Source organism: Pangasianodon hypophthalmus, chromosome 10, assembly GCF_027358585.1.
Source record: "Pangasianodon hypophthalmus isolate fPanHyp1 chromosome 10, fPanHyp1.pri, whole genome shotgun sequence".
In the NCBI taxonomy this organism is placed as follows: Eukaryota; Metazoa; Chordata; class Actinopteri; order Siluriformes; family Pangasiidae; genus Pangasianodon; species Pangasianodon hypophthalmus.
Genome location: NC_069719.1, coordinates 10,252,931 through 10,278,763, shown reverse-complemented (window position 1 = coordinate 10,278,763; position 25,833 = coordinate 10,252,931). Strand labels below are relative to the sequence as shown.

Here is a 25,833-nt window from a genome sequence, read left to right as displayed (position 1 = left end):
TCCAAAACTTTACCCTATTAACTACGTAGTGAGTTTTGGCAGTTCGGCCATTTTTGTAGCTATCAGTGAAAGCATAATGAAGAATATTCAGTGTGTTCATGAAATCCCACAATGCACTGCTGCAGATGTCCAGATGATGTACAGTAGAGGGTAAAGAATAGTCATAATGTGCTTTATATTGTGTAGGGTAAAGGGAATAGCACACTATTCTGGACACAGGGGCTGATTGTCCACAGTTGTGGATTCACCAAAGGCAACAGTGGCTACGTTTACATGCACATCATATTCATTTAAGGTCTATATCCGGGTCGCAGCCATATTCCGAATACAATGTGTATATATATACAAGCATCGGAACATTCCTGTATACATGGTTGTTGTAAATATGCCTGGGTTGCCATTCCTAAATACCTAGCGTACAGCAAAGCATCTGTTAGCACTCACAATTCCTTGAAGAGTGAGCATGCTCATATATCTCCTTTCAGTGGATTTTCTGAATAAGGTGTTTACATGCCACAAATTTCCGATTAAAACAGGCATATTCCAGGGATGGGAATCTGAATTTGGAGAATCAGAATATTGTCTTAATCTGATTCGGGCAATCGGATTGCAGAGTTTATACGACTCAGTACTAATTAGAATATTGCCAAATTCTGATTAATATTGGAATATTCATGTGCATGTTATTCTCGAGACCTTTCTGAGTGAAAACGCAGCCTTTTCATTGTGTTTTTTTTTTTTGTTTTGGATGTTTTTATAGAAGTAGAACAGATCTTTGATCAGCATTTGAAATGTATTTAGGCTACAAAATGAAATACTCATTGTAATTGTTACACTTGTGATTCGCTTTCTGCTGCAGTGGATAGTCACACAGGGATATGTTAAAGACTCACCTGCAGACTTGTACACTACAGAACTGCTGAACTTCCTTTAAACACATTTATTACTGTTTGTCTTTATTGTATACAGTTGTGGAAGAGTAATGCTGTATAATCTCTCCATTCAGTGTCACCAGAAGAGGATGGGTTCCTTTGAGTCTGGTTCCTCTCAGCGTTTCTTCCTCATGTCGTCTCAGGGAGTTTTTCCTTGACATTGTCACTGGTTTGCTCATTAAGGATCTAAATGTACATGCAGATTTCTGTAAAGCTACTTTTTGACAATGTCAACTGTTAGAAGCTCTATACAAATGAAACTAAATTGAATTGAATTGAAAATAGAAAACCTAGAGGCTTTAAAATGTTCTTGACGTCTTTAAAAATGATTTATCGTTTGAGGCAATGTCGTAGTTTAAAGAGGTTTAAGTTTTCATAAGTATGTTTTCATTGTCAATGTAATACTCGATGGAACTCTTGAACTGGAGAGAGGCGGAAGTGACATCATGCGCGGGGCGGAAGCGCACTCCGTGCTTTCAGCTGTCAAAACAAAAAGCAGGAACTGCGACGGTGAGTGATAAAAACGCAATGCTTTACCTTTCGAAAATCTTTAAAGCATAGTTTTATAAATATTTTTCAACAGCCTTTAAATAGTATAATGACGTTAGTGGTTGCCTAGTGACAGCTGATGTTTCATGTTTCAAAACACTGTTTCATGTCAGTGTTTGTAACCCTTTTAGTGTAGCACTGTGGTATTTATAAAAGATAACGTTTTATTGTTGTTATTATTATTTTTATTACTGATGTATTTCCTGATGGTGTATACTGCAGCACTCTGTCCTGCAGCATCGAGCAGCTGGTTTTGTCTGATGATGAAAAGAAGCAAGGGAGAAATGCAAGCATTAAACCGCTCACGTTTCTCTCATTTTTATTGTTCTGGCAAATCTAAAGCCAGATGAATTAGTTTGCGGAGTGTCATAAACAGACAGGCTCATACAGTATGCAGATGTCATATATTTTTTGGTGTTTTTGAGCGATCCCCGCTGAAGGACATGAGTGTTATGTAATCCACATGCGGCGTGCTTTTGTTTTGCTCTTTGACTGAGGATACATGACGTCATCGCCCCACGTCACTGCTGCGTGGTGCAGCGCAGAGCTCCGCATGCAGCAGCTCTGTCTCTCTATAAGCACTTCATGGGATACAGCCATGAGACTGAGGTGCAAAAAATGTCCCAAACCTGTCTTATGACATTGAAAGGCCAAAAAACCAAAACAAAACAAGCTTATATAATCATTCATTCATCAGATCAATTGTACCAGACTTTATTTATTAGATTTTTTTTCTTTTGCATGACTTATCTTTAAAGATTTGACAGATATCTTGAATGCGAATTTCACTGTCGCAGTCAATTTACTTTTTATATTGAGAATGTGATCAGCAAACAGCTATGAGATCTTTTTTTTGTCCACCTGATGTGCCATTTTAGCAGACTTGCATGAATTAAAGTAACAGATTGCCAGAGACCCTACACACACACACACACACACACTATATGGCCAGAAGTATGTGGACACTTGACCATCACACCCATATGTGGGTCTTCCCAAAACTGTTGCCACAAAGTTGGAAGCACATAATTGTCTAGGATGTCTTTGTATGCTGTAACTTTACAATTTCCCTTCACTGGAACTAAAGGGCGCAAAGATGTTTCATCATGACAGTGCCCCTGTGCACAAAACGAGATCCATAAAGACATGGTTTGCCGTGATTGGATTTCAAGAACTGGAGTGAACCGAGCACTGACCTCAACCCCACTGAACACCATTGGGATGAACTAGACCGCAGCCAGGCTGTCTCACTTGACATCAGAGCCCAACCTCATTTATGAACTTCTGGCTGAATGGGTACAAATCCCCAAATCCAGGCTCCAAAATCTAGTGGAAAGCCTTCCCAGAAGAGTGGAGGTTATTATAATGTAAAAGGAGGACTAACTCCATGTTAATGCCCATGGTTTTGGAATGTGCACATATGGGTAAGATTGTCAGGTGTCCACATACTTTTGGTCATACAGTGTAAGAGAAAATGTCTGTAATTATCCACAAAAGGCATGGAAGCTCTTACTGCGAAAATGCAGCAGGCCAAGCCACTGTACAAAATTAAATATAATTAATATAATATTAATATATTAGTATAATTAATTCATTTTAATTTTTAATTTAATTTTAAATATAGATGTTAACTTATCTGACGAGTTGAAAATGATGCATAGCCCATCCATGAAGTGTGAGTGTGGCACCTCAGACACTGCAAATAAGACAAAAGAAAAATTTATGTGGATCACCAACAACCAAGCAAACAGGATGACCCAAGCTCTGCCTCATTCATGTGTTTTGGGGGTTTGGCTTTGCAGGGAACATTGAAGAGAACGGCTGTTTCATCACTACTGGACTTTTTTGTTCCTTGTGATAAAGAAGGAACATCTGTGAAACTAACCACACTTATTCAACTGTAAGAACAGTGTTCTAGTAGTGTTCCACTAGTGTTCTTGTGTTGCAGGCAGAAGGCTAGAGCATAAGTCATGCAAACCCTGCTATCCTACAGTGTGTGCAGAAGAACATCTTGTTGCATGTATGGTGCTTCTTAGCAATATTTCCAGGTGTAAAAACATCTAAGTGAGGAATGTGTGTATTGAGTATTGCAGTAACACTGATTTGTTTTGCCAGTAGTGTTACAGATATGGAGGAGCTGGTGCAGGACCTGGTGTCTGCGTTGGAGCAGACCTCGGAGCAGGCTGAGCTGGATGATCTGTGGCAGGAGATGGTGCTCAGGCCACTGCAGCACCGGCGCCAGGTTCGCAGGCGGAGGGGCCGCAAACGACGCTGTGATTTTGAGCACAGCCTCTGCCTCAGTGAAGCATCCGAGTCCAGCCTGGATGAAGCCTTTGCGAGAGAACAGAGACACGGTGCTGCAGGAGCTGTGGCCATTGCAGCAGGTCCTGTGCTGGCTGCTAACCACAGTGATTCTGATGACACGCTGATAGTCAAGCGCTGGACTCCGTCATCACTGTCCTTCCGTACCAGACAGCATTCCTGGCCGGAGTCAGACTCGTTCACAGAGAACACACCAGGAAGACCTCTGCGCAGACGCCGCAAAGTCAAACGCATGCCACCAAACATAAATGTAAACCTGCAGCAGAGATTTAGAGTGTGTGGACTGGAGAGAGGTGAACAAACCCATCGTCACTGTCATCACCATCATCATCATCATCATCATCATCAGAGGTCCTATAAGAAGCAGAGACTGAGCCGGCTGAAAAAGCGCTCCGGGGGCTGGTCTAAGCAGGACGGCGGCTCTGTGGTGGCTGGAGTGGGAGGCCTGTCTCAGGAATGCTGGAAGGACAAGATCCTGCGCCAGGCCAAGGAAAAGAAAGAGGCGTCCGATGAGAACATGTCAGAATGGTATTTTGAAAATCTTCAAAAATTCAAATTAGGTTACTAAAAAAATAAGAATATCCTTTTGTACACTGAAGCAAAGAAAGTCAGCAAAAATTGTAGCATCATCTACAGTACTGTGACCCTGACCAGGATAAAGCAGTTACTGAAGATGAATGAATGAATATTTATGAAATTATGAAAAATGTACTATAAACAGTGCATAAGTACATATATAATTGCAGTAAACAGCAAACAACTTAATCAGCAGCTATAAAAGGAAATCTACTGGTAGGCTGTTCAGACAGGGAGATTTGAGCTGTCTCAGCTCTTTTAAATTTTTAATCTGAAAAGTGGTCTAATACTTAATATGTTACATTTTTTAAACATCATGCAACAATACTCACAACGGTATATTTTTAAGGAAAATGTAAGCTTGGAGATCTACACCAGTCACTGTAATGTAAAAACATAAAACAAACAAGTGAGACAAAATTGATATAAAACCTTATGGTGACTTTTCACAGTACTGTATATAAATTGTTATTTTTATAGATTGAGACTCAGTATAATTTTACACAGCAGAATTGTTTTTACTCCTCGTTCATTTTAGTGATTAAGCTTGATAACAACTCTGGCAGCGATCATAAAAGTGAAGACATTTAAAACAATCCAGACGCTCCCCTAAATCTCACTGTCAATAGGCAGTGTGGCCTCATTGCACCATAATTCATACAGGCATCAATTCATCAACTGGATAGGTATTAAAAATGAAGGCCATAAGGCATGTAGTCCTCTGTTGCTGTGGTGATCAGTCGAGGGAATTTGCTGTTGCTTGTTGCCTCTAAGCTACAATTAGCTTAGGATGCCTCTTTTCTAAAATTACAAATAGGTTGTTTGGTATTGTATTGATCAGTGAGAAATGAAGTTTTAATAGAATCCTAGTTAATTAAATTTGAGATGAAGCAGATAGCTGAGTCTCCCACCTCCCACCTGCAGTAGAGAGGATGATATGTATCACACAAATGTCTGACGATTGACTTTGACTCAGTGAATTACTTCGGTGTCAATGGAGACCCTCAATTTACTTAACTCGCGCTGTTAGAAACTTCAGAGGTGGCTGAAGCGCAATCTGTCACTGAAGGACTGATGTTCAATATCATGTCTAGGATTGCGATAAGGTGCATTTGTCTTGGAAACCTATTTAATAATAATTGAAAAAGAATGTAAGTTTGTTTTAAGGTTTTTTACTTATAATTTCAGGAATTTACTTTTATGATAGTTGCTGCATTTTGCATAATGCAACATTAGACCATATATCTCACTGCTTCTTCTTCCTTCTATCCTACATTCAGACCTCCGCCCCATCCATAGCCCTTCCTCAGATCCATGATGATGTAATTATCTGTGGGTTGGTTTAAAGGAGAGAGTGAGGCGTCAGCAGCAGCCAATAATGGGCCGACAGCCGGCTTTACATCTTCTACTTTAATTTGTGCTGACCCCGCGTGGCCTCTCGATGGTGCTTGTTTTCTTATTTTATGGAAAAATCAATACGCCTCATGACAGAAAACAGCTCCGGAGAAGAAATAAATGGGAACACTGTGTTGCCCTGTCAATCATTTCTCACTTACACTTGTGCCCCTCATGCCTGATGGCTGTGTGCTTGGATTGGATGGGAGTGTTGAAGAGAAGTGGTTTGGTGACGTTGGAATTTAAAGCTAAGCTTGTCCAAATCACAATCAGAACTAGGATGGATGTTTTGAAAGTCACAGGGCTGAAGTTTAGCAGGATAGCCAATGCATTTTAAAATGCAAATAACAGCTCTACCCTTAGGGTCATCACACATACACACACACACTCACACACGTACACACACACTGCGAGGCCAGATGTTAGTTTTAAGCATGTGGTGTATGTGAGTTGCAGCTCATCTTCTCTCTTGGCCCTAGCACACAGACATTGTCCAGACTTTCCTTAAACCAATCCAAGTGTGCATGAAGCAGCTGTTGGCAGCTCCAGCTGGGCCGTACATCCTTGATTAGACCAGCTTTGGGCCCAGTGCATGGCGCACCACCTGGTGTTCATTCTGGCCTGGCCGTAAGGCCTCACCTGTGGGTACACACACCCTCACCGGTACTGCATCTCCAGCACAGAGCGACCCCGCCTTAATTTAGAACCAGCAGACTATGAATCAGCATCTTTAAGCAGCTATAAGGATCCTTATACAGCTTAATGAAGACAATTCAATATGAATTGTCTTTGTTAAGGTACGTGTTTGTATGTGATGGACTGGAAGGCAGTGTTGCTAGGATAAGCTCCGTATCCACTGGGGGCCCTGACCAGGATAAAGTGAATTCATTTATTTATTAAGCAAAATATATCTACCAGATTGTGAAGTTTGTGAACTTCACAAGATTGTGAATTAAGATTCATCTTCTCTTGAGTAAGTTAATTTCAAAATTGCAACATAAATGTATTTTGATAAAAGGACAGTTACATACTTTCAGTTTTTCATAGCCTGCAGAGTTTAGTTTTTTTGTGGTTTTGTTTATTTGTTGATGATAAATTTTTATTTTCCTGGAGTCTGCACCATATTTAGTGGCAGCCATGTGGTTATTAAAAATGAGACACACTGACTCAGATTTCCCAACCACTGAAAACTGATAACGGTTTTCAGGTTGAGGTTGGATGGACTGGTCTGGCTGTGATTTTTAATTTTTTTTTATTTGAAAGGTTTTATTTTGCTTAGGTAAACAAAAGCTCAAATTGTCCAATTAAAATTAAGCCTCAAAAAAGCAAGTATAAATATTTATTTATTTATTTATTTATTTATTTATTTATTTATTCAGTCATTTCTTTAGAACTAAAGCTTCATGATTCATGAATTAGATGTTAGTATGCGTTGTGTTATTAACTTTCTGTTCTGTAGCTGTTTCCACGAGTCATTACTTCAGTAATTTTGATTTGGGAAAGTAGGCAAGGAGTTTGGGATTGTATTCCAACTTGCCCAAGTTCGTCTTCACAAATCCCTGAGACTAATCCAATTATCTATGCTGAGGGAAGCTGGAAGACCCTTTTAATCAGACAGTTCTCGAAGAGGGCATGGTGTCGGAATGGCTCTCTGTGTTATCAGCCAGACACCCCTCCTACTTTTCTGTCTTTGTTCTGGAGTGCAGAATAAGCCAGTGCTCAATGACTTGCCAGTGCACAGTAATCTCACCCCAAACTGGCCTATTGGTCTCAAGAGGGTGGGATTATATCCTATTGATTACACCCTGTCTCAGAAGTGTGTTTTGGGCTCACCTCCCCAGGATGTATGTAGACAATGAGACAAGAAGGGGAAGAGATTAGCTCATTTAAGGCAGGCTGCTGGTGAGATGTCTTCCTAGAGGCCCTGGGCTGTGTGCAGGAATTTTGATGATGAATCAAATGTCAGTATGAGCGTTGTTTGAGCATGTATTATTCATCTTTGTATTTGTTGATGCATAGTTCTACTTAACACAAGGCAAGACAGAGACAGATAAACTTGGTTGAAAAGTTCTCCCACTGAAGGTCATGTTAGAGGGGGAAGGGAGGCTCCTACACGCTGAAAGAAAAATGTTATTTTCAATAATGCATGGCATTAATTAGCTACTACTTAATGGAAACCGTTTCATATTGGCAGCGAGCCTCTCAAGGCAACATCACATTACACCTTTAATAATGTTTAATACTTAATGTGCAGTCCTAATTAATTGTTTATATTGTACCTATCATTCTTCTTCAAAACAAGCACACTTCTTCCTCTTCTTTGACGTTCAAGCACGTCAATAGAGATTCTATTTCACTTTGATTTCTAAAGATACACTTGTCACTTAAATGTGCTTGTGTCCAAACCAGTTTGATTTCTTGCACGTATCAGGCAAGTGATTAAGATGTTAATCACTCGTGAACCCATATTAAAAATGAAACCATTAATGATATATGGCAGACAGTTGCAAAGCTGTTTTACTTTACATTTTCAAACCCAAAGACACCTGACTACTCATTTCCCCATAAATGGAGCACTGTTATGAATTAATAAAACCTGTGTAATGCCATACGTGTTCATGGGTGTGACTAGACCTGCACTCTGCCATGAGGAAAGCAATTGTTCTCCACGCTGCTGTCTTCACAGGGCGATTAACTCTCATTATGAATCTCGCAATGCCAGCATGAACAGTAGCCATCTTCCGCTTGCTGACATGTAAGCACTGCAACTGCTCAGCCTCACTTTCAGAGGCAAACAGTCAGTTAAGGAGCATGTGTGTGTGTGTGTGTGTGTGTGTGTATGTGTGTGTGTGTTTGTGTTCGCATGTGCGTGTGGGGCAATGCACATGTGTGTGCTTATCCAAGAGTGCTGGGCTAAGCCTGTGTTATTCCCTTGAGACCATGACCCCCCTCCCACATCTGCTTCCTGGGTGTGTGAGGGTGCGGCAGTGCGGAGGCCATCTGCTTCTAGTGATGCATGGTGTGCCGGTATGCTGGGCCGCCCGGCGCCCAATATGGTGAAGTCCTGCATCAGCAAGTGTGTGACCCACACCAATCTCTCTCCTCATGGTCAAGGTCAACTCTGATCAGCACGTGGCAAACTGCGGAGCAGATGCGTCTGTCAGCTCCTCCCAGGACTCACGGCTCACCCACTATGTCTCAGATGATATGGAGTCTGAAGCAGTAATTGAAGTTCTTGTATATCAGATTATAAGTTTTGGGCAGTCAGGATTCACACTAATATTTATCCTGATCTTATAATTTTTTATATAGATACATGTCCTATGGTAAGAGACTACAGGTTACAGACATCTTTTATTCTTTGAGATTTTTGGTTAAATTGCATCAATAATATGTTTTAGACTGTAGTAATATAAATGTGAAAATACAACAGAACTATATTTATTTCAGCATTTTTATCTATTTGTGATTTTTAGTGATTTTTAATCACTCTAATTGCATTATTTAAAAACTAGCAACTTTGAGCAATTGCTACAATCATGTCATGACATATTTCCTTTTTAAACCTTTTATTCTCACATTCATTTTATAGAACCAAAAATATTAGTGTCTAGAATACCTACATTCATGAAATTTGCATCTCTGTTTACAAAACATTGATAATTATTGAATTTGTCTTAGCTATTTGTACTACAAAACGATATCAAACATTTTCTTGATTAAATAATGAGTAAAATAAGAAAAGATATGCCAACAAACTTCTGTAAAAGCCTTTCTCTGAAGAGCATATTTACTCTGAAATGACATGATCATTGGTTTTATAAAGTGTGCATATATATGGAGATTGAATTAGCATAAACAAATGTAATTTATTTTTAAAAAAAACTTTTAATGCAGGAAATAATTATAAGAATATCACTAGTCAGCTGTGAAAGATGTATTGTTATTTATTGTATTTCTATCTGATATATATATATTTTTTAAATAAGCCTATTGACCTATAAGGTCTTGGCATAATTTCAGATTGCTAGTGTGTAAACAAAGTTACATGAGCTAAATAGCATGAAAGATTACAAAGTCCAACAACATTAGAAATGATTCTGTGCTAGACTGAGTAATGCTAATTCACAAATCTGTCTGATAGCTCTGCATTCCATCCAGAGTGTGTAGTCCTACATTTCTAGGCCTTACAGCCAGTGTTCCCGGGATAGGCTCTGGACTCACTCTGACTGACCACAGCAAAGCTTTGATATTGAAGGAATGATTGAAGGAATTTAATTGTTGTTGTACCTTTTAGATGTACTTAATTATAGTACATGACCACAGAGCTGATCAGTGCATATGAACTGCCACTGCTTGGTATTGTTTGTTGTCAGTAGTCTGAGACTGGAGTGAATCTGTTTCAGATTTCGGCTGTGAGCTGTTGCTCCAGGCCTCAGTGGTGCTAAGAGCAGATGCTGTCCAGTTGTTGCATGAGTCAGAGTCCTGAGGCCTGAGGTCCATTCTGTGCATGAGCACTTCTCAGCAGACGGAGAAAGCAGGAGGGAAAGAAAATCTGGTGCATTGCTGTCATCCTTAGAAAAGGCTGGGCAGATTAGATTGGAGTTGACAGGGAGGGATATTCAATTAGATTGGGCATGTCACTCAAGAGCTTCGATCCGCATCTGTACCTGCCCCTCCCCGGCGTCTTTGGTTTTTGATGTCCATAGCAAGGACCTTGTCTGCTACATTTGATGTGATTCCATTTACATGCAGGATTTTTTACAGGATATTTTTTAGACACTTTTAAACATATAAACTAACGTCAAATCCTGACAGATGTTTTGTCACTATATGTGTACAGTTCAATAGATCTGTTCATTAAAAGGGAGGGCAAATGATAATCCTGGGAGCTAAACTAATGTTTAGATGATAAACCCTGTTCTCTGTTTTCCTGTAGTGAGACGAGCAGCGTGTGCAGCAGTGACCCTGGTCTTTTCACCACTGATGAGGGAAGGCAAGGTAGGAATATTAGTTTTGTGTCTATAGTATATTGTGGCATGAATATCAGCATTTAAGAAACAGATAATTATTTTTTAGAATATTTGGATAAATTATGCTGTTTTGAAAGCATGTAACACTGTTCCAAGATATGCATACAGTACGTAGATGTACTCAAGGGTTAGAAAATGACACACTTCTGTGTTTTGATTTGTATTTATCTATTTTGGTTATAACTGTAATTCTGTAGTTGTAATTTGGTGGGTTGCATTATTGGTAAACAGGACAAACAATAATTGCCCTGTGAAGCGAAAAACACATTGCTTATTGGGACACTTATTGTTTTCAAGCACATGATGATAGTAACGTGTCTGAATGTGTAGTGTTTTAAATCAGGAAATACCTCTACCTTAACCAAACCAGCCATACACGAGGAACTGTATTACTACCAAACCGATCATACCAGAAAATGTTCTTTACCATAACAAGGAAAAACAAATAGGATAATGTCGCTGTGTAGCCTGATTGCTGTGGGTGGCACTCACCGCGTGCCCATGCGGTTCTAATGAGAGGTTGTCATGTAGTGCTAATGAGCGCTGAAGGCTTTGCTAATCTCATTAGGTGTGGAGGTGCTAGGCATCCTCTGATTTAACAGTTGTCACTACACCTTGACTGTGAGAGGCATGGCCTTGCTGTGTAGCTGACTGACAGATCCATTGAGACCACTATGTCTGGGAATGGGTGTTTGTGTGTGTGTGTCTGTGTGTGTGTGTGTGTGTGTGTGTGTGTGTGTGCGCGCTTATGAGGTGGCGTCCCCTTTGCACCTCAGTTATGAATAGGGTTTCAACTAAGCCCCTGGTTGACCCAGGAGCAGCACTGAGGTGGGACTTCACTTAACATCATTTGACACAGAGGGCACATGTAGCTGTAATTGAAATTTTATGACTCTCCTGAAATTATTTGCTGGGTGGAAACATCAAGTCACATAATTGATATAATTACAGACGGGCGAGGAATCGAGAAACATCATGGTAAATTTATATTAAGATTGATGTTTATATGCAGAAAACATCACATTCTCTTCCTAGCAATCTCATTTAATTATTTTTTAAATATTTTATTTCTCAGATCTCACCAGAGGGTGTTGATTAATTATCTATAACAGCAGCTCTTACAGTAGTGGTTTATATATAATGCTCTTGTTCTAATATGTTATAATTTCTATAGTGACATTCACAGGGACTGGTCTAAATCTATAATCTAAGTCTAATAATAGATTAAAAACATGTTGTTATTAAACATAGAAATGTGTGTAATCATTGATATGGCTATGGATATAAGCTTTCTATAAGGAGCATTTATGGAAGGAGTCTCCATTGTCAGAGCTTTGTAACTGTCAGCTGTAAATTTTCTCAGTAGCAAGCTGCATTTTATTTTGTTATATGAACTTTAAGAGAAAGTGAGGGGATGACTGTTTATAGCTGTGATAACATAAGTGATAACAGGAGCCGATTAGTTTTGTGGATGTTCCTCAACATTAAATATACTGTAGCTATAATATAATATAACAGTATAAAGTGTCATTCTTTCATAAATAAATAAAATCATGTCATTGATTATTTTCCTGTAACAGGATATCCTGTCATGTTTTATTGCTTACGTATATTTTTGGGATATTCACGACTGCCACTAGAATGCGTTTTCTTTTTTGAACACTTTAACACTTAGGTACAATTTAAGAATTTCAGTTGTTTGCTGCAGTTTAATCTTCTTTTCTGCAGGTGATGATGAACAGAGCGACTGGTTCTTTGAAGGTGAATGTGCATCAGGCATTGGTGTTCAGGGCCTGATCTCCAGCAGAGAGTCGGAAACAGCCCCCAGACCTGCTGCACTCGACGCTATGAAAGAGAAACATCACTCGGCTACTTTCCTCCACCCAAGCCAACCCAGTCAGAGAGGTAGAGCCAGTGTCTGCTCAGACTGTGCTGAAACATGCCTATCAAAGTGACTCAGTGATGGTCCTAGTTTGTAAACATCATTATGAGCAGTTCAGATAACCATATTTGCTTTGTCATATAGTTAGAAGATTACATCAGCGACAAACATAATCTGTTAAACAACAGAGATTACAATACGTGTAATACCTAAGAGCTGCTTCTAGCTATAAGCTGTATAATACCTTGCTTAATGCCCCCAAACCACCAGGGGGATTGTAAGAATGCAAGATGATAACGATGTAACAACAGTTGTTATCTAAATGAATCAGTTTTGGCAATAAGGGACAGTGATGCCATGGTTATTACCTCGGATCAGGCTTTTGCTTGGGGCCCCCTTGTGGACTGCAGTTTGAGAGGTATGACTGGGGTGAGGGGGTGAGGGAGTCAAGCAGGATGTTGCTTAAGGTTCCCAAAGGTTAAGAAACAACTTACATAAGAGCAATGTAATATAGAACAAGATTTTGTGCATGTGTTTATGTGCTTTTGGAAATAAGGTCAGTATGACTTCCTGATAAATATGAGTTCTTGATATGCTTCTACTGCATAAAAGTGTTACATTACAGTGCATAAGTATGGAGTAAAATATGAGAGGGAGATGCTGTTATAGGAAAATAATCAGTGACGAGATGGTGTAAGATACTGTTCCAACCCCAAAGTTGGGTATTTTCCTGTGACAGCAAGCCCTGTTGTGTTTTATTCATCTTCTACCCCAACAATTTGCCAATGTGAACAATTTTTTATTTATCAAAGAATGACATATTGTGCTTTTTCCCCCCATGAACGTCACTTCAGATCAAATTACAAGTGGGAGCTTGAGAAACAGTTTGATACTCAAGTTTCCGAGTTTGTTACTGACCTTTACCTTTTGATTATGGTGAAGGAAATGGCAGTTACAGTGGGTAATTCCTTATTCTTCCAGACAACTTATTTTTATTCATCACCAATTATTCTGTAGACAATGGCATCTGTTATTATTACATACGTTTTACAATAGTGATAGATTTTAAGAAGGAGCATGTAAAGGCAGCATAGCTATCTATGTATCATGCTTTCTCTCTGTCTCTCCACTCCGATGCCCCCCTTCTGTCTGAGCATCATAACTGTGTGTGTTGCAGGTTGTCATGCTCGTATAAACCGTTTGCCAGGTGTGACTGCGTGCTGCATTAGGAAAGGCAGAAGGAGATTGCCTGCCAAGGTGAACTGGCATATTATAAACATTATACAAGACCTGCAGTACACATTACTTTTACAGCATGTTAATAAATCCTGACAGCGTCCTGTGGGTCTGAGGTATTGCCATGTTGCCACAATCCTTTTTCGCTCAATACATTGAGCTTGTCTTTTGGGTGTGTTGCAGGATAATAATATTGCTGCTTGTGTGGACAAACTGAGGAACTACTCACATGATTCCTATCAGAGAGAGTAGGATTTTACATTAAAAATTTGTTTGTAATAATTATTTAATCAATCACTTTATGGCGCTTGAAAATAATAATGAATATTTTCAGGTTTTGGCTGCCCCCCTATGGGAAGCGAGACAGAAGACAGGTATGACTGAATCTCATTAGTCTGCTCTGTGGTTTGTTTTTGAGTTGTTGCCCATTTACAGTAATCTTCTTTATTTCTTTTCCTTTTTTTTTTTTTTTTTACTTTTATTTCCAGCTGAAACCTTTGTGTTCATTCTCCATGTATCCTCTTGGCATGGGTCCAGACGCCTCCAATCCAAGATGCTCCATATCTGAATGTAAAAACAGGTGAGAGTTTGTCTGCTTTTCTAGATTTTATTTCCTACCCCTAAGTACATCTGAAAATAAAATAATCACATTTATTAAATGATTCTGTATTCAAAGGTTTAAAAAAAAGCCAAGCTCTTCTGTAAGAATGATTTTTGTCATTACCAGAAAAACGTCAGGTTGACTTTTATTAGCACTTTTGTCCTGTCAGAGTAAAATAACTACGCTTTGCTTTCTGTCATTCTGTTTATACACACTAAACACTCTTCTAAATTATCATTGAGCCAAGTGACAAGGTGAAACGCTATTGTATTTATGCCACTCAGTTCAGCAAAACCTCCCCTCACTGTAGGCAGGATTGAGTTGCTTACAGAATGTATAAAAAGATTTTTTGTGTCTCTCGGGTGCGCGGGACACAGCATTGAACAGATCTGCTGTCAAAGCTCAATATATTGATGGAGCATTATTAGTTAACTTCTCCAAATGAACTGTGCATAGAGCAAAGCAGTACAAGGGTTAACCGATTTGACCTGCATGAAAGTTTTGCGCCACGGTCAGTGTGTTTTTGATGTGTATAAAATCACTACAATGGACAAGTCCCTCAGGACTGCAGCTCAAACCACGACCTTTGTGATCCACAGGCTTGCTGTGCATGACGGGTGTCTGATTTGACAATCTTTTGTACGTTTACATGAATATAAAGTGTACACTGGGCAAATTATTTTATGAAGTAGTAAAATATATGTGCAGTTAAGGCATAGTTAGAAATATCAAGAATATGGAAATAGCCAGCAAGTTTAAATATAGAAAAAAAATCCAATATATTTATTTATTTTTGCTCTTATCGTATGTTAAAGGAGAGGCATGCTTCGAGGTAAATAGGGGCTCTGCGGGATCTGCGTATTTATTTAGAGTTTAATTGCCTGAAGAGCGTTCGACTTCACTGCATTATGCCTTTGGTGCCTATTTACGGCGCATTCTTAATTCTCTCCCTCGTGCTTTCTCTCTTCCTCTGTCCCTCTCTCTCTTGGGCCACTCTAGAAAGCACTCCTTCTATCCTTGATGAGGGGCAGAAACACAACGGCAATAAAGCAGCCACTCTTCTTAGCGCTGTCTTTCATACTCATCGCCTTTCTTCTCCACCTGAAAGGTTTCTTCAGATTGGAGTTTGAAGCATGTTGAATACTAATTTCTGTCTATTAAAAGGCCCTGGTATCTTTGCCATTCTCTCATTTGAATGCTGTACACAGGGGACGCCTCTTAATTCCTTTATAGAAGAATTCCAGATCCCCTTTACTTCAAAAAGTATAAATCATACTCCCAAATGAATGAGGGAGAGAGGAGGTTGATGCCGGATATCTCTGATGTGTCCCGCCCGCTAGTAGCAGACGCACTGAGCTCCCAAAGCTGCTGGGTTCTGGCCTGTGTGGGGAAGACATGTCTATCCTCCTGACCCAGGCCTCCAGCGAAGCTTCAGGCCGCTACTGCGTACCGCTGAACTTATCTATATGTACAATGCATACACAATAAAATATTGTAGTAATGGCAACAGGAACAAACCTTCTCTATGCTGCTACTGCACAAAAGTATTAATTTGTTAAGTGTAGGGTAGAAGTAAAGAATAAAACATGATGGGGCATCATGTTACAGGAAAATAATCACCAACACGGTGGTGTAATGTGGCCCGATGCAAAGCGGAGTTACTGTTACCACTGCAAAGTTATTATTTTCAGTTAACAGCATGTCCTGAAAGTGTGTATATTGCTCTTATACTACAACAATTTGCCAGTGTTGGAAGTTTTTATTTAATAAAAACAACATGTACATTATATCCATTTATAATTATCTTTAATGTCAACATCTACATTATCACTTATGTTATAGCATTCATTTCCTCACCAGCTTTTCTTTTTTCTCTTTCTTGAAGATAATAAAACAAAAAACACAGGTTGTTATATTACCTAGAAACTGCAAAGCCCTAACCCTGAAGAATTTCAGAAACTTAAAGTTAAAATCTTTCCTCTGACTGTTACAAAGTGCTGACGCTAGAGACTCCTTCCAAAAATGCTAATCAAACAACACCTTACAGAAGACTTTACCATATCAACAATTACAGGTCATTTCCAAAACTAAATGTGTTTGCCAATGTGTAAAAATAATCAAAACTTCTACAATATTACAGTATTTTTCTTTTTCTTTATGGCTGTTGGTCAATGCAAGGCTGGTGGCTTTTTAGAGGGACACAAAACTTTCACTGATGTATTTATTAATTTATATTTTTCTTGATCTCACTTTTTAATGACATCAGGGATTTAAAACAATATTAAATTCAATTATGTATTATTAAGGTTCTCAGTCCTTGTAAACAATATCAGTTGATCTTAATTAGCCAAAGCAACCTGATATTTGTTTCTGCTTTTCCCAATCAGTATGCTTATATGATATTCCGTGAGCACGATTAGCTCCACCAGATTGTTCTGTGTTGGTGAGCTCCAGCTTGTACCTCTCTCTGTAATACCTCACACTGTCATGCAATGTTAAAATGCATAACTGCATCCCACCCGCTTCTGGCACATGCACGTTTTCTCGATAGACTTTATTTATTTCTAAATGACATTCGGCGGCTCCAGATAAATCATAGTCCTCCACCACTCCTCTCGCCTGCTTTTCATTTTAATTGTGAGATCTTGATGTCAGCAGTTAGTATATTGGTGTGAGTGGCCTATTGATTATTGATTTGCTACCATTGATTGCAATCCCAGGGGACCCTAATCCTTTTTGATTCATTTGAATACCTCTATTCATCTTGAGATCCTCCTCACACCTGGAGTGGCCTGTAGCCTAATGAAAATAGATGGTGGACCAGCAGCTAGCTGTAGCTCTCACGTCTTTTTGATTTATTATTTTTAATTGATATATCTGCTTTGGAGGTGTGGGTATGCGAATGACAATTGACCCTGGTGTCAGTGTGGTTTTCCACTGCGCCTAAGGGACCAGCGAGCGCTAAAAATTTAAATTAAAAAATTTTTGCGTGACTCAGTCGACCTTTCGAATCAAAGTTTATCCCTTGTCTTTTTGGTAATCAGAAAAAAGTTTTGTTCCTTTTTTAGCCAATGTTTGAGGAATATGTGGTTAAAACTTTAAAAAAAAACCCTTTTATGAATTCTGTCCTCCAGACATTATTAGTCCATCAAATAAAAACTTTCTTCTTCATACTGAAAGCTTGTGATTAAAAGCTTGTGGTTTCATGAGACATATTTATCAGATACATGCACTACCCATTCATTTTGTAATGAACTTTTATAACAGCGGTGTGCTATAAGTGACTTTATTGAACGCTACTTGAAAGGACTGTGAACTGTTAGAGAGTATCCAGCTGCACTGTGTTATAGATTTTGGACATCTATATAAAGTTTATATATAAACTTATAAATCTGGATTAAAAGTATTTTTGTTTACTCTCTAATAGTTGAAGATATTACAGAGGATCTGTGACCAATGTAGAAGTGGAGTGGAGCTGTGAGAGCTTCTCCTGGACTGATCTGTCTCTAACTGAGAGATCATGACAGACAGAGAGAAGAGAGAGACAGAGAGAGAGAGCCACAGGGCCATACCCCTTGTGAATTAGACACAAACGCATGTGGGTATTACGTTTAATACTGGCCATGGCAGCAGCGAGTGAAATAATGTGGTGTTTAAGCACTCATTGATTTTGGAATTAAAAAGTTAGTTTGCAAAGATTTACTGTGGGGAGTTCAATGGCTGAGCTCTTTATCAGTGCAGCAAATGGCTGGTTATACGCTGTCCGACAGAGCTACGATTGAGAGATCGATAGACGCGTGATTTACTAACTGGGCTACAGCTAATCAATAAGTATAAAAGTAAATGAAATATGCATTACAGAGATTTTATTAGAGGGAGGTAGCAGGCGGAGAATACCGGTCAAGCCATTTATTTTTATACCTATTGATTATACAACATAGAGACTTCGCTCATGCTCTCGCCCCCCCTCCTTTCCCTCTGCTCAGGTAGTGTGAGTATCATGTGATTTATGGCTTTTGAGGTCAGGGAATGCACAGGCAGTTAAAAGGTCCCTATCTCAGCACGAGTGAGGTGAGGGGTTTATACGGCTGCCAGAGATGAGCTGCACTCTGGCAGGTATCACACCTTTATTGTTTTACACGTGAGCCCCCATGTATGTAAAAAACCCTGACACTGAACTGTCTGTCTCTATAACACTATTTGTGAGAATACAGCAATTTCATGAATAAGAATATATATCTTGTGTGTGTTTTTCCTCTAACTGTACACACACATACAGTATACACACAGATCAGCTCTTAAAGCATCAGTCCCTTCCCCCTCGGCAGTGGAGAGGACCTTGACCTTAACTTTACATCGCAGTAGACACAGGGGGTCTGCAGCCGGGGTAATTTGTTTATCTGTACCCAGCAGCGACAGAGACACACGGCCCAAGCACCTCCTTTCCCTCCACTGATATTTCTGTTAAAACTCCCGCACTACATCTTACTCTTTCCTGCCTTTAACTGCTGCAGTCCCGGGGCTGTTTTTCACTGTTACAAGCTGAAGTTGCTTTCTGAATAGATAATTTCAGTATATTTGATATTTGAAAAAGAGCCATGAGCCAATTCTGAGAGTTTTGTTTCAATTACTCTTATGTACTAAAGAAGATTGTGGTTCGTATTAAATATACCAAAATATTTTAAATATTAAATATACCAAAATATTTTATTTCTGCCCACATTACGCTTGGTTAGTTACAGAAGATGATATTTTTGTGTTTCTTTTTCTGTAGACAGCGTAGCGCACAACTGGGAATGCTGTGTGGAGGAGACATCAAGAGGAGGAGGAAAACTGTAGCAGTTCCCAGTGCCACTTCAGGTATGGTCCACTGTCAGGTCTAGATTATTAGCAAATCCATCTGCATTAAAGTAGTACCACAAAAATGGATACACTGATATTTCTAGTTTTAAAAGTTGCTTATGTATATAATGTGTTTTCAGGACTGTATCGGTCAACTCGTTTTTTAATGACTAAAAATATTCTTCTATTTGCCGACATTTTTTCCTTTAAACGGTATCCAATTGTAGACTTTTCACATAATATTACATATCAGATCTTTGCATTTGCTGTGGAAATCCTAAGAAATGCAAAGAAAAGGCAAAGAAAAAACAAAAAATTATATGATAACTGAACAATAAAGAGTCTTCAATCCCTTGCTCCTCATTTGAAAGTTTCCGTTGGAATATTAATCTTTTTACTTGACAGCCGACAAGTCAGGACTTGAAGGTTAGGGGTTGAGAGAAACCTTTATATTTAACAGGGAATCAATGTCAAATGGATTTTTGTAAGTCTGAAAATGATTCTCAGCACTGTCTATTCTGATTATTATTCTGAAACCATCAAGGACAGTAATAACAATGTAGTCGAATGCAGTATAGGTCACTCACGTTACCACTTTGCTAGCTTACATGACAAGGATGTCCTGTGGGTGCAGCTGATATAATTAATATGATAAACGTCCAGAGCTATATGCTGTTTAATAATTTTAATCATTTAAATAAAAATACACTCTGAGTCGCTCTTTATTTGATTATTTATTTAACTGAAGTTATGTTTTAATTGCTTTGTTTTGTATCGAGCAGAGGAATGATTCAGGTGCAAGTCATCTGTCTTTTTGGTTGACAGAAATACTTGTGAACTGTGTGACGTGTTTATCTGAATCATCAGTATATGGTGGAAGTTTAGAAGACTGCTGTTTATGAAGCCATATGTTAGTTTGAATAATTATTGTACAGTTTCTAAGATTTTTTTACTTAACCAACTTTAATCTTTATTCTCTTAGAGAAACTCTAAATGTTGCTCAGGTGAAATCATCCTGCTGAAGTTGAAATCATCAGATGAAGTACTTTTTTGTTTAGAATTTAGTACTGAGTGCCACATGATTAGGTGTCCACTCACTTTTCCTAAATAGATTTATTATCTGTTAATTTAGCTCACACTGAGTGTTTTTCAGCTGTTATACTGGTGGAACTCACTGTACAGTTGCTGCTCACTTACATACTCAGTTTCAAACATTAGTAAAGGTGTACCACAAGGCTTTGAACTAGGACCGTTTTTATTTATTTTCCATATGGCATATTAAAAATGTTAGAAATGCAGTCTACAAAATGCAGTTTCATTGTTGAGCCCTAAACTACTATTAATGCATTATCTTAGTAAACATCATGAATAAAGTTGCACAGGACTGAGATACTGAAACACACATTAGTATTTTAAGTAAAACACAAACCAAATATGGCCATGCTTTTAAATTCCTAAGAATCTGGATTAAAACATGAATAGAGTTTTTATTTTATGTGATGGCCACTGCTTATAGACCTTATAGACCTCAACTCTTTTCTCTTTTTTTTCATAACTATGGTTACATCATCAAATCGAAATAATGAAGGCTTGAAATACACTGCTCATTATTATTAAACATTATTATTACTTATTTCATATACAGCTTTCAATAGATTTAATCAATTCCACAGTTCTTTTTGGAAACCCAAGTATACATGTGATCGGAAAATCCCTTACGTTTACGAGCAGTCCTAGAAAGAGAAAGAAGATGAGAAGAAGTGCGGATTGGAAATGGCGCCATTCATGAGCCTGTCATCCATTTGGGCCGACCCGCCTGCCTTTTTTCATTAGACTGATGGTTCCTGGGTTCTTGTGCATTGCTTCACAGGATTGAAATCTGAATTGGTTTGTCCGCCTCTTCCCCAAAATCTCCTCTGCCTGCGTCTCTTCCCTGGTGCGCTGTTTGTCATTTAAATAACAAATGCGCCCAGTTTTCTGATTTAGTGAGGGGCGCTGGCCTCTGATGTATATTAATATTGCCGCACAGTGCACTGTACCAGAGTCCATCATTCATTTGGATAAAAGAGGTGGAATTTAAAAACAGCCACTGCTGTACAGGGATACAGATTGCATCCATTTATTGCACTGAGTGATGGAATGGCCAGCCATTCTGTCCTTCACCTCCCCACGCTACCACGCCGCTTCCCATAAAACTTAAAAAAGCCTCACCCTTGCCCCTGCATCGTCTCTGTGGGGGGCAGGCAGAAACCGGGTATTCCTCATTGGCCTTACCTACAAAATCTGCAGAAAACGGGATTAACTTCACTTGAAAAGAGTTTTAAAATGTTTAAAGCACCTTCAAAATACTTTTGCAAAAAAAAAAATCAGCCATACATTTTCTCAGTGATGAAAAAATTATATATTTTCCACTTTTCCATTGTTTTTGCCAAAAACCTTTTGTGCTGTATTTACATTCAGATCTTTTAAGATGTCTTATGGCCTGATTAGAGGCTGAGAACTGTTATTTTATATATTAGCATCTGCAGCGTTAATGACAAACATCAGAATTTGAAACTTGATCCATTTTCAGCAGTCTTCGTATTTTTTTTTTTAAACAATTTATTTCACTGTTTCTTTTCATATGCCCTTGCTCTGCAGTGTATGTTTATGTCCTGAATGTAGAGTCTGGAGTGGGTCTGTTGTGATTTATCATGCAGTGGGTGTCATCCAATGTCAGTGTCTGTGGCTGCATCTGCTCTGTATAAATCTTTACTTTGGCGTCTCACAGGGCCAGCTCTCTCTCTGCCTGTATTAGAGTCAGCGAGTGCGGCGCTCAGAAAGATATTGTCTGTTTGATTGTTGAAATGGCAATTACTTTCCCGCTTTTAATTTGTGTTTGTGCTACTCTACGAATCCCGGCGAGAGATCTAATCAGCCGAGGGCTACAACGTGTGACAGTGTGATTTTCGAGCGTGTGCTAAGCAGTGTTCCTGGGTGACAGGATGAGGTGTCTACCAGGGTTCCTCTGGGTATTGTGCCGCTTGTACCCAGCTGTTGCTCAGGCCCCTCTCTTTACCTCTTTAGCACTTAGCAGACATTGTGTTGAAGCTAGCTGTGAGAGAACTCATCAGACTGTTTGGATTGGACGAGAACTCCACTTTGCAGGTCCAAATTGGCTGCCAGAATCACATCTCACTGTCACTAACCTAACCATACAAATACACTTTCCTCCCAAAGTTCTAAACCAGAAGCAGTACACCATTGCTGTAGGATTGTTTATTACACCTTCTACCACAGAACTGCTGAATTCTCTTTTCTGATTCACCAGAAGCTATAACAGCAGCTTTGAAAGTAGTGCTGTAAGCTAAATGACAGGTTTATACTAATGCACTTGTTCTGATATGTTATTAATACTAATAGGTTGCTATAGTAACAGCTAATTCACATGGCGTTTATAGTGGCCTCTCCATATAAATTAAATCAAAACAAATTATGTATTTATACATAAACAGTTATGTGTTAATACTAAACACATTATGTAGTACAATATGTACTGTTATTTAACAAAGTATAATTATTGATATGGTACAGCTTTCTGTAAGGAGATGTTTCTGTAACATTTATGGCAGGAGTTCTCAGTTTCATTGCTTTGTAACAGTCAAAGGTAAAGCTGTAACTTGAAGTTTTCTGACAAGGGAAAGGACGACTTTTGTGGTTTCTAGGTAGCAAGCTGCATTTTTTGTCTTGTTAACTTCAAGAAAAAAGTTTATGAAAAAATGACTGTTTAAAGCTGCTATAATGTAAATGATAACAGAAACTTGTTTCTTAGAAGTTCCACAACTGTAAGAGTAACTATAAACAGATATAATTTTAAAGTGTTCAGTTTCGGGGTGGCAATTCATTCATCATGCCACCCGGTCATTGATTATTTTCCTATACACCCCGTCATATACCTTACATATACCTTACATATACTTTACATATACCTTACATATACTTTACATATACTTTACATAAACTGTTTTATGTAAAAATTCCAGTTACAGTCTGATGATATTCACCTGTAATATAATGATTCATTTAGTTTGTGAAATGATAAATGTCATTTTTGTTCAAAGAAGTCAACTTTATATGCTTATAGTTGTTTTATCATAATCTTACTTATATATTAAAAATATGAGATACCTCTTCCTATATTCAAGCTATTTTAAGTCAAAAATATTGTTTGCATAGAAGACAATAAATGGATTATAATTACAATAATTTCATAATTTCATTTTTCATATTTTTGGATTTTTTTCATTTTTCGGATTTCATAATTATTTTTGTAATTATCTTGTTAATGTTACCATTTTTATTGTTATTTTAAATCTGCTTTAGACCATGACTTAAACCTATGGTCATATAGTTTGATGTGTCACTAGAGCATCAGGTTGATATCTTAAAAACAGCGAGTCTCATTAACCCACTAGCAAGGGCATACCTTTGTGCTGGAATGCAAAGCACCATGCCAGCTTTCATTTCTATTTTTGGGCTACCATTAGAGAGTGTCATCCCTCTCTCTCTGTCTTTCCTGTGCTGCCCTTTTCTACCTTTCCTCCGTCTGTCTGCCTTTACCCTTCTCTCTCAATCCCCTATCTCCATCTATTCCTTTCCCCCTTCTCTCTCTCTCTCTCTCTCTCTCTCTCTCTGTCTCTGTCTCTCTGTCTCTCTGTCTCTCTCTCTCTCTCACGCACACACACACGCACGCACACACATGGTGACAGATCACCTGCGTCTGAGGCCCTGGTGTTCTTGCCCGGCGGTCCGGCCCCCTCTCATTAATGCCCACGCCGGTGCGAGGGCCATATGGCAGCGCAAGACAAATAACGCCAGCCCTCAGCCATCACTTCTGCTGACAGAAATGCAGCCCACCGCACTATTTCGCCCTCATCCGCTCCACTCTGCATGCCTCCTTCTCCTCCTGCGTCCTTCAAAAGCCCACCACTGAGACGCTTAGAGACTCTGGCCTCTCCTCTTCTCCCCTCTCTTCTCTCTCCTCTCCCTTCCTCTTCTCTCCTCACCCCTCCTCTCCTCTTTTCCTCTCTCCTCTCCTCTCCTCTCCTCCTATCCTGCCCTGTCCTGTACTAACTTCCTCCTTTCTCCATTTTTCTCTCCTCTTCTACTCTTTTCTCCTCTCTTCTCTTTCCCCTCCTTTTCTGTCCACTCCTCTTCCCTCCTCTCCTTTTCTATCTGCTCCTCTCTTCTCCTTTTCTATTCTCTCCTCTCTTCCTCTCATGTCCTGTCCTAACCTCTTGTCTGCTCCTTTCTAGATTTTTCCTCTCCTTTCTACCCTTCTCACCTCATTTCCCTCTCATCTCTCCTTTTCTATCATCTCCTCTCATCCTGTTCTTTCATGTCTTGTCCTATCATGTCCTGTCCTAACCTCCTGTCCTCTCCTTTCTCCATTTTCCTCTCCTCTCTCCTCTTCTTCCAGATAAAGTCTTCATGCATGAAGCAGCTGGTATAGTTTGGTCCAGTGTAAATCGTGAAATCACTCTGCTTGTATTTTGGCACACAATCATTCATAAAGCCATTATGAAAACATGTAATGGTTGACACAAATCTAGCAGGTCTAGTGATAAATACTAGCCTTAGCACCTGCAGAAAGACATTAGAAAGCCACTCAGTCAGGACTTCTGCAGCTTATTCTGCTCACACTGCATGGTGGAGTCTAGTCCTCTGTTCTTTCATTTCAAGTTATACCCACAGTAAAATTGCTTAATTACCTCAACGTGTTTACTTATGTAATGGTAAGGTAAAGGTATTTTATGCAACTGGTTGAATTTGGGTATAAGATTTATCACCCTGCATTATACATGCTAACCTAAAATTCACTCTTTTAATAATGGCTGCTGGTTGGAAATATAGACTCCTGATGATGCAGGAGTGTTTAAGCATTTTAGGGCCAGTCAATGGTAATGAAATGACACATTTACTGTTAACCATTTGTTTTATTACAGCATCTATTTTATGAACATTTATGGGAATGAGCAGCCAGGGGCTTCTAACATTACTACGGCATCAAGTGGTTTTCCATTTGCCAAATCTGTCGTCCTCTCTGCTTTCTAGTGGATGTTGCTTTGCTATATACAGTAAGCCACACAAAGGGCTAATCATTAAATAGCCATTCAGTCCTATTCATTTAAGTGCATGAATCAGGAGCCTCATTACTGTCAATGTGTAATTAGCTGATTAATAAACATTGGAAGGGCAGGACTGCAGGAAGTGGTTGGGAAATAATTGTTTGTTGAGAGGCTGAACACAAGGAGCCATTAAGACATTCAAATGCTTTCATTCCTGCTGAATCGTTACTTTACCAAACCCAGTGCTTCTGTAGCGGGAATCATAGCACTGCTGTTTGTGGATATGAAGCTATAGAAATTTTTTTAATATATTTAAAAAAAATTGTATTTACAAAATATGAAAAATTCTGTTAACAAA

General features: G+C 39.0%; 1 protein-coding gene across 2 annotated transcripts in view; it reads left to right on the top strand.

Annotated features, from left to right (window-relative positions):
- Positions 1-1,362: 1,362 nt before the first annotated feature.
- Positions 1,363-25,833, top strand: part of LOC113538905 (G patch domain-containing protein 2-like) — a 29,459-nt gene continuing 4,988 nt past the window's right edge. The window contains exons 1-9 of one of the 2 annotated variants that reach the window (XM_026934340.3): positions 1,363-1,442; positions 3,597-4,331; positions 10,714-10,775; positions 12,536-12,712; positions 13,867-13,946; positions 14,109-14,173; positions 14,260-14,299; positions 14,414-14,505; positions 19,301-19,386. In XM_026934340.3, the coding sequence (XP_026790141.1) occupies positions 3,610-4,331; positions 10,714-10,775; positions 12,536-12,712; positions 13,867-13,946; positions 14,109-14,173; positions 14,260-14,299; positions 14,414-14,505; positions 19,301-19,386 (1,324 nt within the window). In that variant the 5' untranslated portion in view covers positions 1,363-1,442; positions 3,597-3,609. The remainder of the gene's footprint in view (positions 1,443-3,596; positions 4,332-10,713; positions 10,776-12,535; positions 12,713-13,866; positions 13,947-14,108; positions 14,174-14,259; positions 14,300-14,413; positions 14,506-19,300; positions 19,387-25,833) is intronic. The other variant, XM_026934341.3, reaches the window with a different exon arrangement.